General features: G+C 49.7%; 6 protein-coding genes across 6 annotated transcripts; 2 read left to right on the forward strand and 4 right to left on the reverse strand.

Annotated features, from left to right (window-relative positions):
• Window positions 1-2,018: 2,018 nt before the first annotated feature.
• PFICI_09824 (uncharacterized protein) lies at window positions 2,019-3,683 on the forward strand (the record flags this gene model as incomplete). Its single annotated transcript, XM_007838405.1, has 3 exons — window positions 2,019-2,229; window positions 2,316-2,937; window positions 3,005-3,683. 3 exons carry the CDS (start codon window positions 2,019-2,021, stop codon window positions 3,681-3,683), a joined length of 1,512 nt encoding a protein of 503 aa, XP_007836596.1.
• A 223-nt stretch (window positions 3,684-3,906) lies between these two features.
• On the reverse strand, window positions 3,907-5,121 carry PFICI_09825 (S-methyl-5'-thioadenosine phosphorylase; the record flags this gene model as incomplete). The annotated part of the gene is made up of 3 exons (XM_007838406.1): window positions 3,907-4,307; window positions 4,395-4,886; window positions 5,094-5,121. 3 exons carry the CDS (start codon window positions 5,119-5,121, stop codon window positions 3,907-3,909), a joined length of 921 nt encoding a protein of 306 aa, XP_007836597.1.
• Window positions 5,122-5,696: 575 nt separating this feature from the next.
• On the reverse strand, window positions 5,697-6,623 carry PFICI_09826 (uncharacterized protein; the record flags this gene model as incomplete). The annotated part of the gene is made up of 1 exon (XM_007838407.1): window positions 5,697-6,623. The coding sequence occupies one exon, from the start codon at window positions 6,621-6,623 to the stop codon at window positions 5,697-5,699; it is 927 nt and encodes a 308-aa protein (XP_007836598.1).
• An 858-nt stretch (window positions 6,624-7,481) lies between these two features.
• On the forward strand, window positions 7,482-9,266 carry PFICI_09827 (uncharacterized protein; the record flags this gene model as incomplete). The annotated part of the gene is made up of 5 exons (XM_007838408.1): window positions 7,482-7,643; window positions 7,710-7,773; window positions 7,833-8,085; window positions 8,144-8,321; window positions 8,385-9,266. The coding sequence occupies 5 exons, from the start codon at window positions 7,482-7,484 to the stop codon at window positions 9,264-9,266; spliced, it is 1,539 nt and encodes a 512-aa protein (XP_007836599.1).
• Window positions 9,267-9,609: 343 nt separating this feature from the next.
• PFICI_09828 (uncharacterized protein) lies at window positions 9,610-11,929 on the reverse strand (the record flags this gene model as incomplete). The annotated part of the gene is made up of 3 exons (XM_007838409.1): window positions 9,610-9,702; window positions 9,762-11,559; window positions 11,640-11,929. The coding sequence occupies 3 exons, from the start codon at window positions 11,927-11,929 to the stop codon at window positions 9,610-9,612; spliced, it is 2,181 nt and encodes a 726-aa protein (XP_007836600.1).
• Window positions 11,930-12,726: 797 nt separating this feature from the next.
• PFICI_09829 (uncharacterized protein) lies at window positions 12,727-16,314 on the reverse strand (the record flags this gene model as incomplete). The annotated part of the gene is made up of 11 exons (XM_007838410.1): window positions 12,727-13,229; window positions 13,293-13,389; window positions 13,462-13,593; window positions 13,653-14,090; window positions 14,144-14,250; window positions 14,308-14,433; window positions 14,483-14,748; window positions 14,805-14,998; window positions 15,071-15,198; window positions 15,249-15,444; window positions 15,511-16,314. 11 exons carry the CDS (start codon window positions 16,312-16,314, stop codon window positions 12,727-12,729), a joined length of 2,991 nt encoding a protein of 996 aa, XP_007836601.1.
• Window positions 16,315-17,036: the final 722 nt, after the last annotated feature.

A 17,036-nucleotide genomic window follows, 5' to 3' on the forward strand; every position in this document is an offset into this window, starting at 1 on the left:
GGAAGCGCTGAGATCAGCGGTGGGCCAGTGTTTGAAATGCTCCTTCACTCCTCGTCAAATAGAATTGATCATCGTTGCCCATAATCCCATAACCCATGGTCCATATTTCATACTGCTACTTACCTACTCGGCAACTCGGAGCTCAAACGGTCCAATACCTTGCAACTTGTTATTCGAATCGTGGTCGGAGCCGGAACCGAAATCACCTATAATTTCTTGCGTCGCACCTTGTCTCTGCCCGCGGGCTTCATCAAAAGGTAAATGCTTCTTTCTTTGATAGGTCAATGCCCGGCTGTATGTTTTCCGGCTCATGTCCAACACGTAACTCGTACATCTGGGTGTCAATTTCACGAGGTTACGGCGCTAAACAAAAGCCTCCGTGGTTGCCAGAGAAGGGAGAATGCTGGGGGGGCTTGGCTGCTGACTACTCGGCATTCGCACAGGTTGGCCGATAGAAAGAGACAAAAACTGCCGACGAATACCCTGGAAATTTTCTGGCATCGCTTGATATTTTCCAGGTCCTGATTTCGTTTACACTTCCATCTTGAGACAGTACATTGTGTCATTCATGACCTGGTCAGTCGAGCGAACCAGATGACCGGTAAATTTGGTTTTTTAATGGACCAAGGATGCAATACCTCTTCTTCTTCTAGTCTGAAAGAACTTGACTCGAGCTTCTACCACTAAATTGCACTAAAACATAGCAAAGACGAGGAGTTGAACAAAGCCCTTCAGCCCTCCTAGATCGAAAATCCTCTGCCCACATAGACTGATAGACGGCTAGTCAGGTTGTTTAGGACCACCCACCGGCCCTTTCTGGGAGTTGAAAGGGTCGAAGGGAGGGCGATCGGGCAGCGTCCTACCGGCCCGCAATCGTGGGCGGTGGCCCCCCTTGGTGTCCTCGGGCGGAGAATACTCCAAAACGAACTGGAGCAGTGGATCCCGACAAGGGTCGCGGAGTCCGGGAAGAACCATGGGAAGTGAGGGGAGGAGGGCGCCGGAACAAGGAAAAAGAACGTTAGTGGTATCGTGATGGGCGATCGATGCCTCTACTCCAGCATATTCCTCCTCTTGCATCTGGATGATGAGCCCCATAAGGTAATATCGCAAGGCAAGCGAATAGTAGTAGTAAATACATATGGAGGAGGGTTCCATTGAATCATGCTTGTCATCCAGAGCCCCAGAGAATATGTGCAGTGAGAGATTATCAGACTTATTACATTTACCACTCGCATGTGCCAGAAGATTACTCGTAACATGCTAGGTAAGAATGGCATGACTATCCAGCGTTTCATTTCTTACCTACGATATACACTACGTACCGAGTACACTACCCAAGAAACTTGGTACAGCACTCAGAAAAAATGTAGCCTAGTCCCTGAACGACAAGAACGAGTATATGCACCCGATCCATGCACCCTGGCCTTGGCAACGGCCTTGTAAAATAAAGCAGATGATGATTGGAGAGAGCAAAACGGGCGTCTCACGTACAGTATACTAGGTTAGTGTAGTGTACACTATGTACGTATGTATGGGATGGCTTGCTTGCACTCTGTATGAGTATTTCGTCACCAGTCTCTTCCTCAGGGGTCCGCTGATGTGATCATCATTGATAATGGACCCGCGAAGCCATTACGGTGCCACAAAGAGCAGCTTGTCCGTTGGTCTGCGGGCTGCCAGAGCTGCATTGTGTAACAGGGGTTTTGCTGGGTGAGTATAATTCTCCATTTGAAATGAGTTCCTAGACAAGTTAGGTATGGGTTGAACCATTTTACGTCTGGGCCTCCTCGGCATGAACTGGATGGACCTCGCAATCCCCCCGGCCCGATAAAGTATGTGATTGTCGCATCGAATCATGGTACAACCATCCTAATCGTACTCGTGCGACTGGCTGGTTGTTGTCGTTCAATGCCCACCCCCAACCTAATTCAACTTTCTTAAGAAGTTGAGGGGGGAAACAAAACATTGGAACTTTTCGACTTGCCTGACTCAGTTGTCGTGGTAATTTCGAGTACGTGATGGCGTTGCTCAGTGTAAACAACTTTGCCCTGCTGGGCCTGGCGTATATCACCTTCAAGATTGTGTACCAAGTCGTGTACTACCGCTTCTTTCACCCTCTGGCCAAGTTTCCTGGACCTTTCTGGGGCAGCGTAACGCGGCTCTGGATCGCCTACCACAATGTCAAAGCAGACGAGCCCGAGGTCGTGAGGGCTTTGCACCAGAAGTATGGTAAGTATACTCATGGAAAGCTTCCTAAGAGGAATAGGAAAGTATTTAGAGACAGTCGCTGACCGAGGAATGACAAAAATGTGTAGGCCCAATCATTCGCATCACGCCCACGATGCTCATCGTGAGCGATGCGACCAAGCTGCCCGACATTTACAACCGCAATGCCAACAAGTCCAAGCACTACATCACGGGCAGCTTTGGCGAGACAGAGTCCATGTTCAACATGCAGGACCACAAGGTCCACGCCTACTTTCGCAAGATCGCCGCGGGACCGTACGCCTTTTCCAACATTAAGAGGATGGAGCCGCTCCTCGACAGCAACATTGAAAAGTGGCTCGGTAAGCTCGATACGCTCTTCGCGTCAGACGGCAAGTCGTTTGACTTTTCGCCCTGGGCCGTTTATATGGCCTACGACATCATCTCCGAGGTTGGCTTTGGCGCACCCTTTGGCTTCATTGAGCAGGCCAAGGACGTTGAGGGTCTGATCCAGGGCTTCCACGACGGTCTGGTCCCCTTTGGTCTGATGGCGCGCCTCTACCCCTTCACCAACTGGATGAAGAGCACCTTTTTGGGCAAATACATGGTGGCATCTCCCGAGCAGGAATCTGGCATCGGCACATTGATGCGCTTCCGCGACAAGCTCATTAAGCAGCGATACGAGGATATCGAGGCGGGAAAGACGGATGGACGAATCGATCTTCTGCAGGTGTAAGTTGGCGGACACGTATCAGCGCACATGGCATCAGATCAATCGACTAATGAAATCCAATATCAGGTTCATCGAGGCACGAGACGACAAAGGCCAACCCCTAGACCTCGACTACATCAAGGCTGAGATTCTGCTGGTTCTCCTCGCCGGAGCCGACACGACGGGCACGGCGTTCCAAGCATTCATGAAGCAGGTCATGTCGCGGCCGGACGTGTACGAGAAGATGATGGCCGAGATTGACGGAGCGACGCGGGCCAAGAAGCTATCGGCTATGCCGCAGTACGAAGAAGTGCTGGAGCATTGCCCCTACTACATTGCGTGCGTGCGCGAGGCCATGCGTCTCAACCCGTCGGCGCCCAACATCTTCCCACGCCTCGCCCCCAAGGGCGGCCTCAACTTGTTTGGCAAGTTCGTGCCCGAGGGCGCCGAGGTAACTTGCAACCCCTGGATCGTCCACCGCGACCCCAACATTTACGGCGCCGACGCCGACGAGTATCGCCCCGAGCGTTGGCTCGATGCCGAAAAGGCCAAGGAGTTCAACAAGTACTCCATGACCTATGGCTACGGCGCACGCGTCTGTCTGGGTCGCGATATTGCAAACATGGAACTGTACAAGGCGCCTCTGCAATTCTTCCGCACTTTCAAGCCAACCATTGTCAAGCCGGGAACGTACATTTACAAAGGTGGCATTTCTTATTTCGAGGACATGGAGATTTCCATTGAAAGGAGGGCCCAAGTTGTCTAGGCGCAACGTGGTTTTGGTTGTATATATCTCTGATCTTTTAACATTGGCAGTGTGATATCCAAAAATAACAATGATTCTGTTCTTTTTCATTAGGTATACTTGCTCAATTCCGTAATGTCGTGGTATCTGAAGTGGAGACATGTGGTATCTGTGTATACTCTAATTTCTAAAATTGGTCATGATTCCTTATTTATCGTTATGGTTGCTGTTGCAGAATGATTTCCTAGTTCAAAAAGTTGGGGAACAGGTATTCGGCCCTCTTGAGAGCCTCTGGGTTCCGGCCTTCGGGCTTGGTCATGAAGGACACAGCGTTCTTGCTCTGGCCCTCCCAGTGCTTGGCAGTGACAAGGTCGCTGTTCTCTTGCTTGGAAAGCTCGTCGAGCACGGCGCCGACCAGGCGCTTGGCGTTCTCGCCGTTGGTGTTCATGTAGTGGAAGACCATGGAGACGTCCACATCCTCGCTAGTGTGCCAGCAGTCATAATCGGTGGCCATGCAGATCATCTGGTAAGCCATCTCGGCCTCACGAGCGAGCTTGGCCTCGGGAAGAGCCGACATGTTGATGACGGAACCGCCCCAGGACCGGTACATGTTGGACTCGGCGCGGGTGGAGAACTGAGGTCCCTCTGTAATTCAAAGATTAGCGATCCAATTTGATGTGTGATGTGGAAAGTAAGAGGTGTGGCAGTACGGAGAGGCGAGCAAAGACATACCCATGCAGATTACCGTTCCCTTGTCGTGCAACCTCACACCATCGCCCTGCATGGCGGCTGCGCACTTCTTGACGACATCCACAATCTTGCTGTCAAAGGGGTCGCCAAAGGGAACGTGGCCAACGAGACCGCCCTCGAAGAAGGTGAAGGGGCGGATGCCCTTGGTGCGGTCAATGATCTGGTCGGGAACCACAAAGTCCATGGGCTTGATCTCTTCCTGAAGGGAACCGACGGCGCTGAAGGCAATGACGCAGCGCACACCAATGTGTCTCAGGGCGGCGATGTTGGCGCGGGTGGGCACCTCGTGCGGCGCATACTGGTGGTGGGCGCCATGACGGGCGAGGAAGGCGATGGGGACGCCGTTGTGCTCGAGAATGAGGATCGGGGCCGAAGGCTTGCCCCAAGGCGTCTCTGGGTTCAGCTGTGCGATCGGGGTGTAGCCATCGATCTTGTAGAGGCCAGTACCGCCAATGACGGCAATGTGGACCGGTCCTATCGATTAGACATGGTCAGGATTCTTTTCTTTTGAGGTCATTCATCTCGGGTTGTTGCGCCGTGGGCGAAGAAGTCGAGGTTGACTGAAAGAATGAAAGCAAGATCGCGATTCGCAAATGATGTCGCGATGGCGGGGTAGTCGCAAAAAAGATGTAGGAAAAAAAATCTTTGGAGGGGCAGACACGGGATGCAGATCAAACTCACGGTCGAAGGTCTCAGGAAGGGACGTCATGATGGCAATATATAAAACCTCGAGAGCAATAGAATGCAACAAGATACAAGTAAACGAGAAATAAATTAGACAGGGAAAAAAAAGTGGTAGACTTGTAATCGGGTAGCAATCGATTTTGAGGTGAAGACATCGAACGCGACTAGACCCCTGCGATTCACCACACCTAATAACGGTACCTACATCCACTACCTAGGACCCCGCGGTCATGGTCGTGGTGGAGGGGCAGGCCTAGAGTCAGTCCAACGATGCCGGTTGGTCAGCGAACGGCAGGCCAAAGATGACGCACGTTTCGTTATTCAGTACTAGATAGGCAATTTTTAGTAGTGTATAATCGTCTCATTCAATTAATCCATAACTCAATAATAACTCAGTGAATCATCACCAGCGCCAAGATGGAATTTTACAAGTCTTGCTTTACCCTTCATTTCCGATTCCAACATGAATTCTTCACCAACCTAAAACCCAAACTATTCATCACAAGTCCAATTCTCATAAGCTGTCACTTGTGATTGACGGCAACTGGCCAATCATGTTTGGTTATTATGTTCTCCTTATTTAGCTATATGAGGATTGATCTAGGCAACCTTTTTTAATGATGCCGACGAGATGGCGGAGTGAATCTCTGCCTCGGCTCCATCTGGCAGAGGCAACAAAGGTGACCTAACTGTTGCGTGCTCCAAGATTCCCCTGGCCACCAGCGCGTGCTTCAGAGCAACGGTGCCTTCCATGTGTGAGCCGCGGTGATACACTGACTTGGTGACTGGCAGCAGCTGGTCGTGGATACTCCTCGCCTTGGCGTAGTCCTTGGCCTTGCCCGCCTTGATCATCTCGATCAGGGGCTCCGGCGCAATGTTGCCGTATCCAACCAGCATACCGTCGACGTCGAATGCCGTGTGGAGGAGATACTCATCGTGACACGTGAGAATCTGCAGGTCTGGACGTTGCTGCCGGATGACGGGGATCTCCGTGTCCCACCGGCGCATGTTGCGGACGCCGTTCTTCATGGCGAACACGCCGGGCAGGGCCGAAATGTCGAGCATGGTCTGTAGACTATATGTGCACTTGGTGTTGTCTGGGTACTGGAAGAGGATCAGAGGCAAGCCCGAGATCTCATACACCCGCTTGTAGCGATCTTGCGGCGCACCCGGTTGGTAGCCAAAACGGAGCCATCCGTGCGAAGGATACAGGAGACCGGCAGATGCGCCGGCCTCCTTGGCCCGCTTTGCCTCGAAGCCGGCGACTTCGGTACCCTCTTGAGTGATACCGGCAATGATGGGGATCTTGTTGTCGACAGACTTGACAAACGCCTTGATGACTTCCAACTGCTCGTCTGCAGTCAGGAAAGTTCCCTCGCCAGCATGGCCTAGCACGACGAGTCCCTTGACTCCATCGATGCTACCGAGCCACGATCCCAACCGTTGAATGGCAGCATAGTCAACTGAGCCGTCCTTGTTGAACGGGGTGACGGGAGCAGGGGTAAGTCCGCGGAGATCGAGAGCCATCTTGTCTTGTAAAAATTGTATAATGTTTTGAGATTGAGGGAGTGTTTGCCAATGTCTTTGATGAAGGAATGGATAACTGGAGTTGATTGTTCTGTAGACAAATTTCGTTTTCGATGCTGCCAATGGCCTCTGTTATATGCTTTTTCAAGATACCTTCGAGCTACCCCGTGAAGCTTCTCCAGAACTATAGATCCCCGGATTTGTAACTCGCACTTACTCCACACGCCAATATGTATAGTATTAAAGCATGGGTTTTCCTTCGCGGCATTGCATCTCCCCGCAAAACTTGTCCGGGAATCCGTATGACACGCGTGGATCGACTATAGCATTGGTCATGGACCCATGTGTGTGAGATATTCCAAGTCCGGAAACCGTTGAGCTCGACGCGACCATTTGGTTGGATGACACGCTTGATCATGACACCATAAGAGCGCTCGTCCCCACCACCCGCTTCTCAGCCCAAACAAATCCGGGTTTCCGCGAATCCGGAGAGACGCTCGGGACACTCGAACGAGATTTTCTCCCGCCTGTGATTCGATCATCTTTCAGCTTGGATATGTGGTGTTCCACCCAGCGGACTAGCACAGCACCCGTACCCCGGATTTGCATTCGGTATGGTTCAAAATTCCTCTCACTTACCCCAGATTATCACTTCCCCATCTTTCTTGGCGGAGCTAGACCATACTGGCAGCACTCCTTGCCTTGGCCCAATGTTGTTGGCCCAACGTTGGCGCAGTATTAGTCCAGCGCTGGATATAAAGAACTCGAGATGTCTTGAGGCATGATGGAGCAAGGCCAGGGAAATACACTGAGCTTTATCACTGTTTCCACTGCAATAATAGTGCAACGCTTTTCGATATGTCGTCAGAAATCACTTACAATCTTGAACAACCAGACAAGGCCGAAGCGGTACATGTGGAAAAGGGGCAGATCATGGCCCATGGTCTCAGTGCCGAAGATGCCCATTTCCTCGAGACCTACCCATTGAAGAAGCAAGAAAAGGCAATCAGGAAAGTTGACGTGAGTTTTATAGCACAATAACCCGATGCTCTATGTTGTGAGACTGACAAGAATTTCTCTCTCTAGTTTCGTCTGATACCAATGCTTCTCTTCCTCTACCTCATCACCTACCTCGACAAGACAAACATCGGTATTTTGCCTCGTAATCACTTGACGTCGACGGCAAAGAAATAATAAATTTTATCATAGGCAACGCCAAGATCGAAGGGCTATTGACTGATCTCCACATGACTGGAGACCAATACAATATTGCGCTATCCATCTTCTTCGTACCCTACATCCTCGCCGAAGTTCCAAGCAACATGATCTTGGAAAAATTCAAGAGACCTTCAATGTACATCGGGATACTGGTCCTGGGTTGGGGAATCATCATGACATTGACTGGCCTCGTCCAAAATTTTGGTGGCCTCTGTGCTGTTAGAGCTTTTCTCGGACTGTTTGAGTAAGCGACCTGGCATTTCTTTACTCTCTGGTTCCTTTGGCTTACCCCTGATGTAAAGGGCTGGCTTCTTCCCCGGAGCAATCCTTCTTGTATCGAAATGGTACATGCCCGACGAAACACAAGCTCGTATCGCTCTACTATATTCCTCAGCTGCTTCAGGCGGAGCCTTTTCTGGGTTGCTTGCCTTTGGGATCTCGAAGATGAACGGTTATGCTGGACTCGCCGGATGGAGATGGGTCAGTTACACAACTCACATAACAAGCCTGTCTTATGGTTTCCGACTAACAAGATGCGTGTAGATTTTTATCATCGAAGGACTACTCACGGTAGTGATGGGAGTGCTCTGCTTTGTGCTACTCATCGATACTCCTGCCCTGTCGGGTCGATGGCTCGAGCCTGACGAGATTCGATTCCTGGAACTGCGCCAGGCCGCGCGGCAGATACAAACTCCCGCCGTCAAGGGAAAGGGGCACTTCAACAAGGACGCACTGATAGCAGTCATTTGTGACTGGAAGATGTACCTCTTGATCCTCGGCAGCTGGTCCAATGCCGTGCCCAACTACGCCATGAAGTTCACAATGCCGACCATTGTAAAGTCCATGGGCTTCACCTCGGCCAATGCCCAGCTCCTGACCATTCCGCCCTATGCGTGCGGCGCCATATCCGCGTACGTCATCTCCGTCCTGGCCGACAAGTGCCGGTGGCGTATGCCGTTTATTGTCGGCCCGCAGGTGTTACTGGTTGTTGCCTTTGCCATTCTCTTCTCCAAGGCGGCAGAGATTGCCAACAACATTGCCCTTTGCTACTTTGCCGTCTGCCTCGCCTGTAATGGCATGTATCCCATCTTCCCGGGCGTCAACGCCTGGAATATTGCCAACACTGCTGGCGCCACAAAGCGAGCCATTAGTATCGGGTACTTGGTTTGTGCCGGCAATATCGGCGGGGTTATTGGTAGCTACATCTACATAGAAAGCGAGGCTCCGAGGTATCCTACCGGGTACGGCAACTCGCTTGCGTTTGGATCAGCGGGTATTCTTGCCATGCTTGTCTTGGAATTCTTGCTTTGGACGTCCAACAAGAAGAATGCTCGCATGAGCGAGGAAGCCATTCGGGAGCAATACAGCGCGGAGCAACTAGAGAAGATGGGAGATCGTAGTCCACTCTACAGATACAGGCTATAAACGGTGGTAAATATACAATGTGCAAATAGATACCCATATAACAAAAGTCTAGACCCTTGACTTCACCATATTATATATAACGCCATGCGGTGGCAAATGATCGGTAACAGACATGAAGGACAGTCGAGTCCGCCTAGATGTCACCTGAATCTCCTCAATTTCGAGCTTCAAATGAGACAACAACTTTTCCTGCGCTACCCAAAATACAAAAGGTTTTAGATGGCGATAAACCACAGACTTGAATGTAGTCACAGTCTGAATATACTCTGTATATATATATATATGAATATATCCACAGAAATTAACCGTTAAAACAAACATTGATTTCGAAGCTGTGATAGATTTACATCAAATCTGGTTGCAAATATGCATCGATAGAAGCATTAAGATCTGGATAAGGGACAAAAGCCTGCAGCTTGGAGATTAGCCTTGTTCTCTGAAGGAATACACACAAGACGTCAATGTGTTACGCAAGTGTTTGGTGGCTCTACGTACCGAGGCATCGAGCTCTAGCCAGTTCATTGGCTGCCACTGTTGGAATGACTGAGACATATCACAGACGCTGGATGTGGTAGGTGCCATCATTGGCATTGGTGAATGTGGTGAAAGGCCAATATCCACCGAGGTGTTAACGGCGGTGGGCGTGGGAGCTGTGGTTACCGTCGCCGGGGTCGCTCCGGAATGCTGGATTTGTGCTTCCTGTCGGAGCTCTTCCAGAATGACGGCATAGCGTCGATTCGGCGAGTCGAGCGACGTGGATTGCGCCAGCAAGCCATGACATTTCTCCGCCAGGGCAAAGACTTTGCGGTTTTCTTCGGTCAATTCGTATCCGCCAGTGCGCTGTTGAATCTCCCAGACGTATACAATAGTCAGGGCGCAAAAGACTGTGTATGACGACCACCAGAATGCATGAAACACTGCACTATCTTTGGCCATGGCATCGGCCGTTTGTAGCACAATCTTGGATGAAGTGAGGCAGTCTTCAGCAATTCCGCCTTGGGCATCAACCTCGGCGTCGTTGCTGGATAAAAAGGGGCGATATGCGTGCATCAGAGCATGATGGTATGCAAGCTTCAACGCCACGGCCTGCCGCCTCAGGCTTGGGATCAGGCTAGAGGGCCGAATAGACCGCAAATGAGGTGCCAGGTTGGCATACCAAGATTTCAACTCCTGGCCAGCCTTCTTGGCGGAAGCAAGGCGGAATTCTTTCGGTGTGCTTTTGACTGTATACACATTGCGTGAGATGTCACTGATGATCATGGCCAGCCGTGAGTGTGCAATGACTGCATCCATGTTGCAGTCATACTCGGCCACTTCGTCCAATTCATTGAGACTGGATGAGCCCATGTCTTCGTCGTTCAGGGCATCGGGGAGGGTCTGACTCATATCATCATCATGAAAATATCTTGGTCTGCCGAGCACAATACTAAGATATGCGTCAATCGTATAAGCTACCCAGAACGTTCTTCTGCCACACTGAAGATTGATGAATGCCGGGGACGATCGTGCAGGCTCGTCACGTTTGCGACCCGAGCGGCGATGCAGACCCAGCGCAGCGACGACTTGGTAGGCGGATCCCAGGCGATACCAGGCCTTGTTCATCCGCGCAGTCTGTAGGAGGTAGAGGACCTGGACCAGCCACGCTTGTGCCATTTCCAACGTTGGCTGCTCCGCTTCACGTTCTGTAAGTGACGAGCCAGAAGCAAAATAGTGATCGCCAAGGCGGCGGGGAGCATCCGCGTTCCACTCAGCGTCGCCCATGCCACTCGTCATCTTGGACAATCTCAGCGTCGCGATGGACATGATGGTGAGTAATATTGCCGTGCGGGCATTGCCAATCCGAGCCACGGCAGATATCCCTGGATCCACGGGGTTGATACTCGCATTGAGCCAACCTTCAACACTCTGCCGGTGAAACATGCGATATGTCACTACGCAGTTTTCAAAGTAGAACTCTACCAGGTTTTGCGCGTCTTCTGGTAGGCTAATCGAGTCTGCTGCTCGCCGAGGGCTCGTTTGCGTGCCATCATGGTCACTGCCACCGTCTAGGCGCGCAACCAGTTGGCCATGTCCGCCGGGATTCGTGTTATTGGCTTGATGGAGAAAGCGCCGCTGAGCTCGATGCAAAAATGTAAGAGCAGAGGTCGGATCGACGTACCGACCCTCAATCTCTGCATGTTCAAACTCGGGGGAATCCCTAGTGGTAATAGATCCTGATACCTCTCCAGTGTGCGACTCGAGGTCCATGCGACTTTCTAGTGCATCCTGGGTATGAGGCTCGACCGAAGGCGTCCTAAAGAGGGCAATACCACCATGTCAGAATAAAACAATCACTTGAAGTTACAGAGCGAGCTCGGATAGGCGTTTACTTACTCTCGTGGAAGCGGTTCTGGTGCTTTGCCTCTTGAGTATGCTGCCTCGTAAATACAATGCAAATTGCGCTGAACACAGCGATCGCAAGGTCTCGTCCCAGTACAACGTGTCTTCTTCAGCTTGCACGCATCGCAGGCGCGGCTGGTTTTGGGAGCCTTTCTCGGATTATCAATAACATCTCGAGAAAGTGGCCCGCCTCTCTTACTGGGTACGGATACCGCAGTCGACGGTCGGGAGACAACTCGGGGCTGACGATCTGCCAAGTCGGATTCTGGAGTTATGGCAGCCATACTTTTCCCTTTGGTCATTCGGGTTTTTCGTATCGCCATTGTCCCTTGTATGTATTGATCCCGAGATCTCGGACAATGGTGGAAGAAAATCCGGCCGGCCCCGGATTTCCCTCCGGATAAGTGCTAACGCTCAAGCCTAGTATCCCACGTGATGGCGGATTCCGGACTTGGGCCTCAAACGGTGGATTTTGGCTCGAGGCCGGGTAGCTCGAGTCGTGAACCTTGCATAGTTTGTCCTCTAGACTGTGTTAGCCCCATCGTTGATCATATGGTGTAGTGTATAAAGGCTGGAACATGATTCGCATTCTCCGCGTGCCCAATATGCAACTTATGTGGACGAAGTGTTTGCCCAAGTTGGTGACATACCGAATTATATAGAATCCTACAGGTAAATTCATTGATTTTTTCCCCATCAGTCATGATTATTGGAAATATTCTGCCCATACTTTGAAAAAGGTTGGATGCGTGATATGAAGCCCGGGATTATCAAGCAGTGGTTAAATATTCCAGACGTCAGCACACAATCTTAAGCTGTTATTGACAGCTTTACACATCGTTACTGCATACGGGTATTGTTAGCCACACGGATATGAGACGGCGTCATAGTCTGGCGCAAAAATCTACGGGGAGACTTATAGTTTCTACATGATTTCAATACAGCGGAAAGACATTCACAAGCTGATGAACACAATTGAGTTGGAATTATTCCTGCACATTGACCTTTTCTAGAGTCTTGAATCAAGGACTGTGGTGCTTCAATGAATATGAGAATGCATTTAATGCTAATGTTTCTAAAATTAGACATTAGTGTCTGCCGTACCATCCTCTTTCCTTGCAAACCGCACTCGCGTCATGTGCTGTAGGATTCCCTTGTAGCTCGGGTCTGGGTCGTCTGCTATATGGCGCCCGTGTCGTTCTGGAAGGCGCCTTCGAGCATTGAATTCTGATAATCTTTGCGACAGATTTCTTTCTTCTTCTTCTTCTTCTTCTTCTTCCACAATATCCATCATCCGCTGTGCACGGTTATAGATTTTCTGTCTCCTTTTTAAGGCGATATCTGCCAGAAGGATCTCGCGTTTCGAATCAATGTTCTTGCTATTGAACACGCTATTTCCCCACCAGCCATGCAAGATTGTAATCTCTGTGTCTTGAAAGAGTTTTGCCCGTGAAACTTGGAAAGCAAGTCGCAGGACTGCGCGAATCCAAGTAGCCACGCCGCGAAGCCAAACAGCCAGGACACGGACCCAGCTGCCAAAGGCTAAGGAAATGGAAATGAAGATGACGACGGCGGTGCCCCCGACTTTGTGTATACTTGTCAGTATGCATTTCTCGATTTTCTTTTACAGATTTGGATTCAGCTTACACATCCATTTGATTTGCTGCCATAGACTCATCCACGGCGCGTTGTTGATTTCGATGTTATTCATGCCAAAGAATGCTGCAATGAAGCTCAAAGGAAGCTGTCACAGGAGGAAACCGTGAGTCAGGGTTCCATGATAAGTGGTGGCAAATTAGGGAACAAAGTCGCTCACAAAAATAATGGTAACAATGGTGAATGCTTGGATGGTACGCCCTTGCTTGTAGCTCTCTTTAGCCATATCTAGAGCTGACCTCGCATCGATAATCGATGCCTGCTGTTGTTTGAGCGATAGAAAACCTTCGAGCTAGAGGGGGAGTTCATTAGTAGACGCAAGTTCAATCACAGACTTTGTCATAGAAATACCTGAGTGCAGGCCCTCAGGGCCGCTTCTTCAAGGTCTGCAATCTCTCCGAGACGAGCCTGTAGTGTTTCAATCAAGTCATGAGCTTCATGAACAGACTCCTCATCGATCCGTGTTGCCAATTCCAGAGTTTCGTCATCTTCATCCTCGGTGTCCTTGGCCATTGTCTTCTTGAGCTCGGATATGAACTTGTTGATGAGAAGTGCATCGCCCAACTTGGCTGCATGTCTTCCATGTGTGTGGGTCAGATGCCGCATGAAATCCTTTGCAACTTTGAGTTGCTCGCAATAGACTCGCTTCATGATCATGAGCTCTTCGGCAATGTCTTGTGCTTCCTTGAAGACTACGCCCTCGACATTGACCTTCAACTGTCCTCTGTAGTGTTGCTCCTGCCAGAGAAATCTCCAGAAATGATTATATGCAATCCTGGTCCTTTCTGTCTATGAAATAGTTAATAACAGACGGCTTTGTTTCCATGAACATGAGTGTGTACCACAGTGCCGATTGCTTCTGCAAACAAGTCCATAACCTCGGGGCGCTGATCTAGAGGGCGTGTTCGGTCAAAGAAGACTCGTGAACATTGATCCATGATTATCATAGCTAGGATCGATGTATTTTAGTTACCGATGTAGATACTCAGTAATAAAAGTTACATACCAAGATGATGTATAGACTTGATCACCTCCGTTCTCTGACCTAGCCGTATCCTCAGACTCTTGTGAACTCCTGACGGATCGGGCTTGTTTCTTCCCCATCTCCGGGGAAATGATGTGATTATGGTGTCTTGAAGACGTCAGTGGATACTTCGCGATCGCCCCAAAGAGATACTTACTGTCATCTAGAATCCACATCCACAGCTGATCAACCATCACAACACGAGTAGTCAAGCTGAGTGATCGAGTTCCTCGATACACAACTTGATCCCTATCTCTTTCTGAGGTGTTGTCTAATGTGAGGAAGTAATATTGATCAAGTGTTCGACGAACATGCAAAGGTGAATGGTTGTTGACCTTGTGTCTCAACAGTTTTTCGTCTGCGGCATGATCAATCTCCTCTGCCATTCGCGCAACTGCGAACAGATATCTTGCTAGATATTGCCTAATACGGTATCATTATTAAGAGAAATGCAGTAGTTTTAATGAGTGGACACTTACTTGCGCCTCACCCTGGGCACTTTATTCTTGATGCTTGTTCCATTCTTTGATCTTTTCATCTTCATTACTTCTTCAACAGCTTGAGGCAAGCGAAATTCCCTTCGGCTTGCCTTAGAGTTGGTACCTATGGCTTCGTTGATGACTTTTACCATTTGCGCTCGACGACTGCTGGTTTCCCAGTGCAGGTATGGTAGCTGATATATAAATAAGTCCAAATCGCAGCTATTGCAAGACAGTCTTTTTGCTTTGCAAGTTGATAGACTTACGAAAATTGCCACGTTCTTTTCTCCGAGAGGAACGCCGACTGAGATGGCCCGTTGCGGCGCCCTTTGTGGGCCTGAGCTGGTTGGAATATGGTCTGTTGACTGACTTGTTCTGAACCTTGGTCGAGCCTCTGAAGAGACGTCAGTGAATGCTGCGGCCAGTTGAGCAATGACTACGCACCTCGTGGAATCAGTGAGCATTTTGATCTCATATGCCTCGAGTGTACCGGAGCTGTTCGGCGGAAGTCGCTGGTATGACCGACGGGACCACCCCCATGCATCTGACCAGTCCAGTATTCTCGGCTCAATACTCTGTCACAGTCTTTTGAGGAACTATTCGAAATATTCCGTCGACTATAATACTGCTTGATAGCTTTCTATGGGTTTGTCAGCCACTAGCTCATGGCCATTGTAGTGGATGCTTCAGGATCGGAGAGCTTCACCTCAATCCACTCCATATTATTGCTTGGGAAGTGGAAATATCGGACCTCATCGTCAGGTCGTTCTTCTGAGAGAGGGTTCTTGTTCGGGTCGTCCAAAATATCCTTCAGCGCTATCTTCTGGTTGGGAAACCTGGTGTCTTTGTACTTTTCATTATTGGAATCAAAGCCCTCGAGACTTCCATCGGCAAGTTTCTTGAAGTACATGACTCCAGCTCGGAATCCGTGGTACGGGTCATAGGCGCGGGGCTGCGGTGGCAGATGGCGAGAAGCCGAAAAGCTTCGGCTGGCATGCCCCAAGTCAGGGCTGGGGTTCTCTCCATCGACCACGTCCTTGAGTTGTTTGAGATGTTTAGAGTCCCAAGTACGCAGCTCGCGCGTACTTGCCTCACTGGCAGGTAGCTTTTTCACTTGCTTCTCGCGGTCGAGGCCGATTTGACGAAGCTCGGCTGCATTGAATACTGTTTTTTTCCAGTTGGAATAAGATTGCTGTAGCTCATCATTCAAGCGCTTCTTGGTGAAATCGTCCGAAAACTTTTGGCGGTCGGACTGAATGCGCCCAATCTCATGATTGACACGGTCCCAATCTTCAGGCGAGGCTTTCTCCAACTCTTTTAGGAACCCATCCTTTTCGGCGAATCTGAGGCTCAGGTACGATGCTAACGGATTCTTGGAATTTTCAAAGGGCGCTTTTACGTAGTCTGCTATGTTGCTGCCATCTTTGACGTACGTCTTGTCGATGAATCTGTCACGAGACAGGTCCGGGTCGCGTTTCTTTTTAGCCTTGACGCTCGTGCTACGTATCATCTTTCCAAACGGGTCGTCAAATCAAGGAAAGAAACATTGCAAACTCGTAAGATAAGTGTCGTGGGGAGACAAAAACAAAAGGTGGCAATATGATTTCAGCCAGACACGCTCAGATCCGTTCCTGTTTGTAGGATATGGTGTTAGACCCAGGAATACCAGGGTAATTGCTAGGTCACTAACATATCTCTCAGCCTCTTTTTGGCCCCCAATAAACCCCGCTCGGAGATCGCAGTACGTAGCAGATACTAGGTGGACAAGAAGACAGTTGCAAGGGGAAAGGTCATATGCAGCTGAAAATGTCACTTTGCAAGAGCCTCAGCCAATATAGACTGAGGTGTGGCCCCATACATCACAATCTCCACGGGTAACTTCCATTTCTTTTCTATTTCTATTTCTGCTTCTATTTGTATTTCTACTGAACAACAACTTGATCCAGCTTTACTCAAACTATTCATTTGCTACTATATCGGGTTCCCGCACATTCGATAGATGAGCATGAGCTCGCTAACTATGCAGATTGTTGGCGTTGGACGCGAGTAAACTTAATCAAAATGCTGTTGGCTTAGTTCTTGAATTCTGTCGGGTTCCATTCGCATCGGTCAAATCTCATCATTCACTTGTTTCTAGCACAGAGATGTTTACACAAATACATAGAATCGTTGATGGCGTGCCTTCTCCCAAGCGCTCATGGTAATATTAAGAATCTCAAGTGAAGTTTGCAA

Source organism: Pestalotiopsis fici, assembly GCF_000516985.1.
Source record: "Pestalotiopsis fici W106-1 unplaced genomic scaffold PFICI_Scf_7, whole genome shotgun sequence".
NCBI lineage: Eukaryota > Fungi > Ascomycota > Sordariomycetes > Amphisphaeriales > Sporocadaceae > Pestalotiopsis > Pestalotiopsis fici.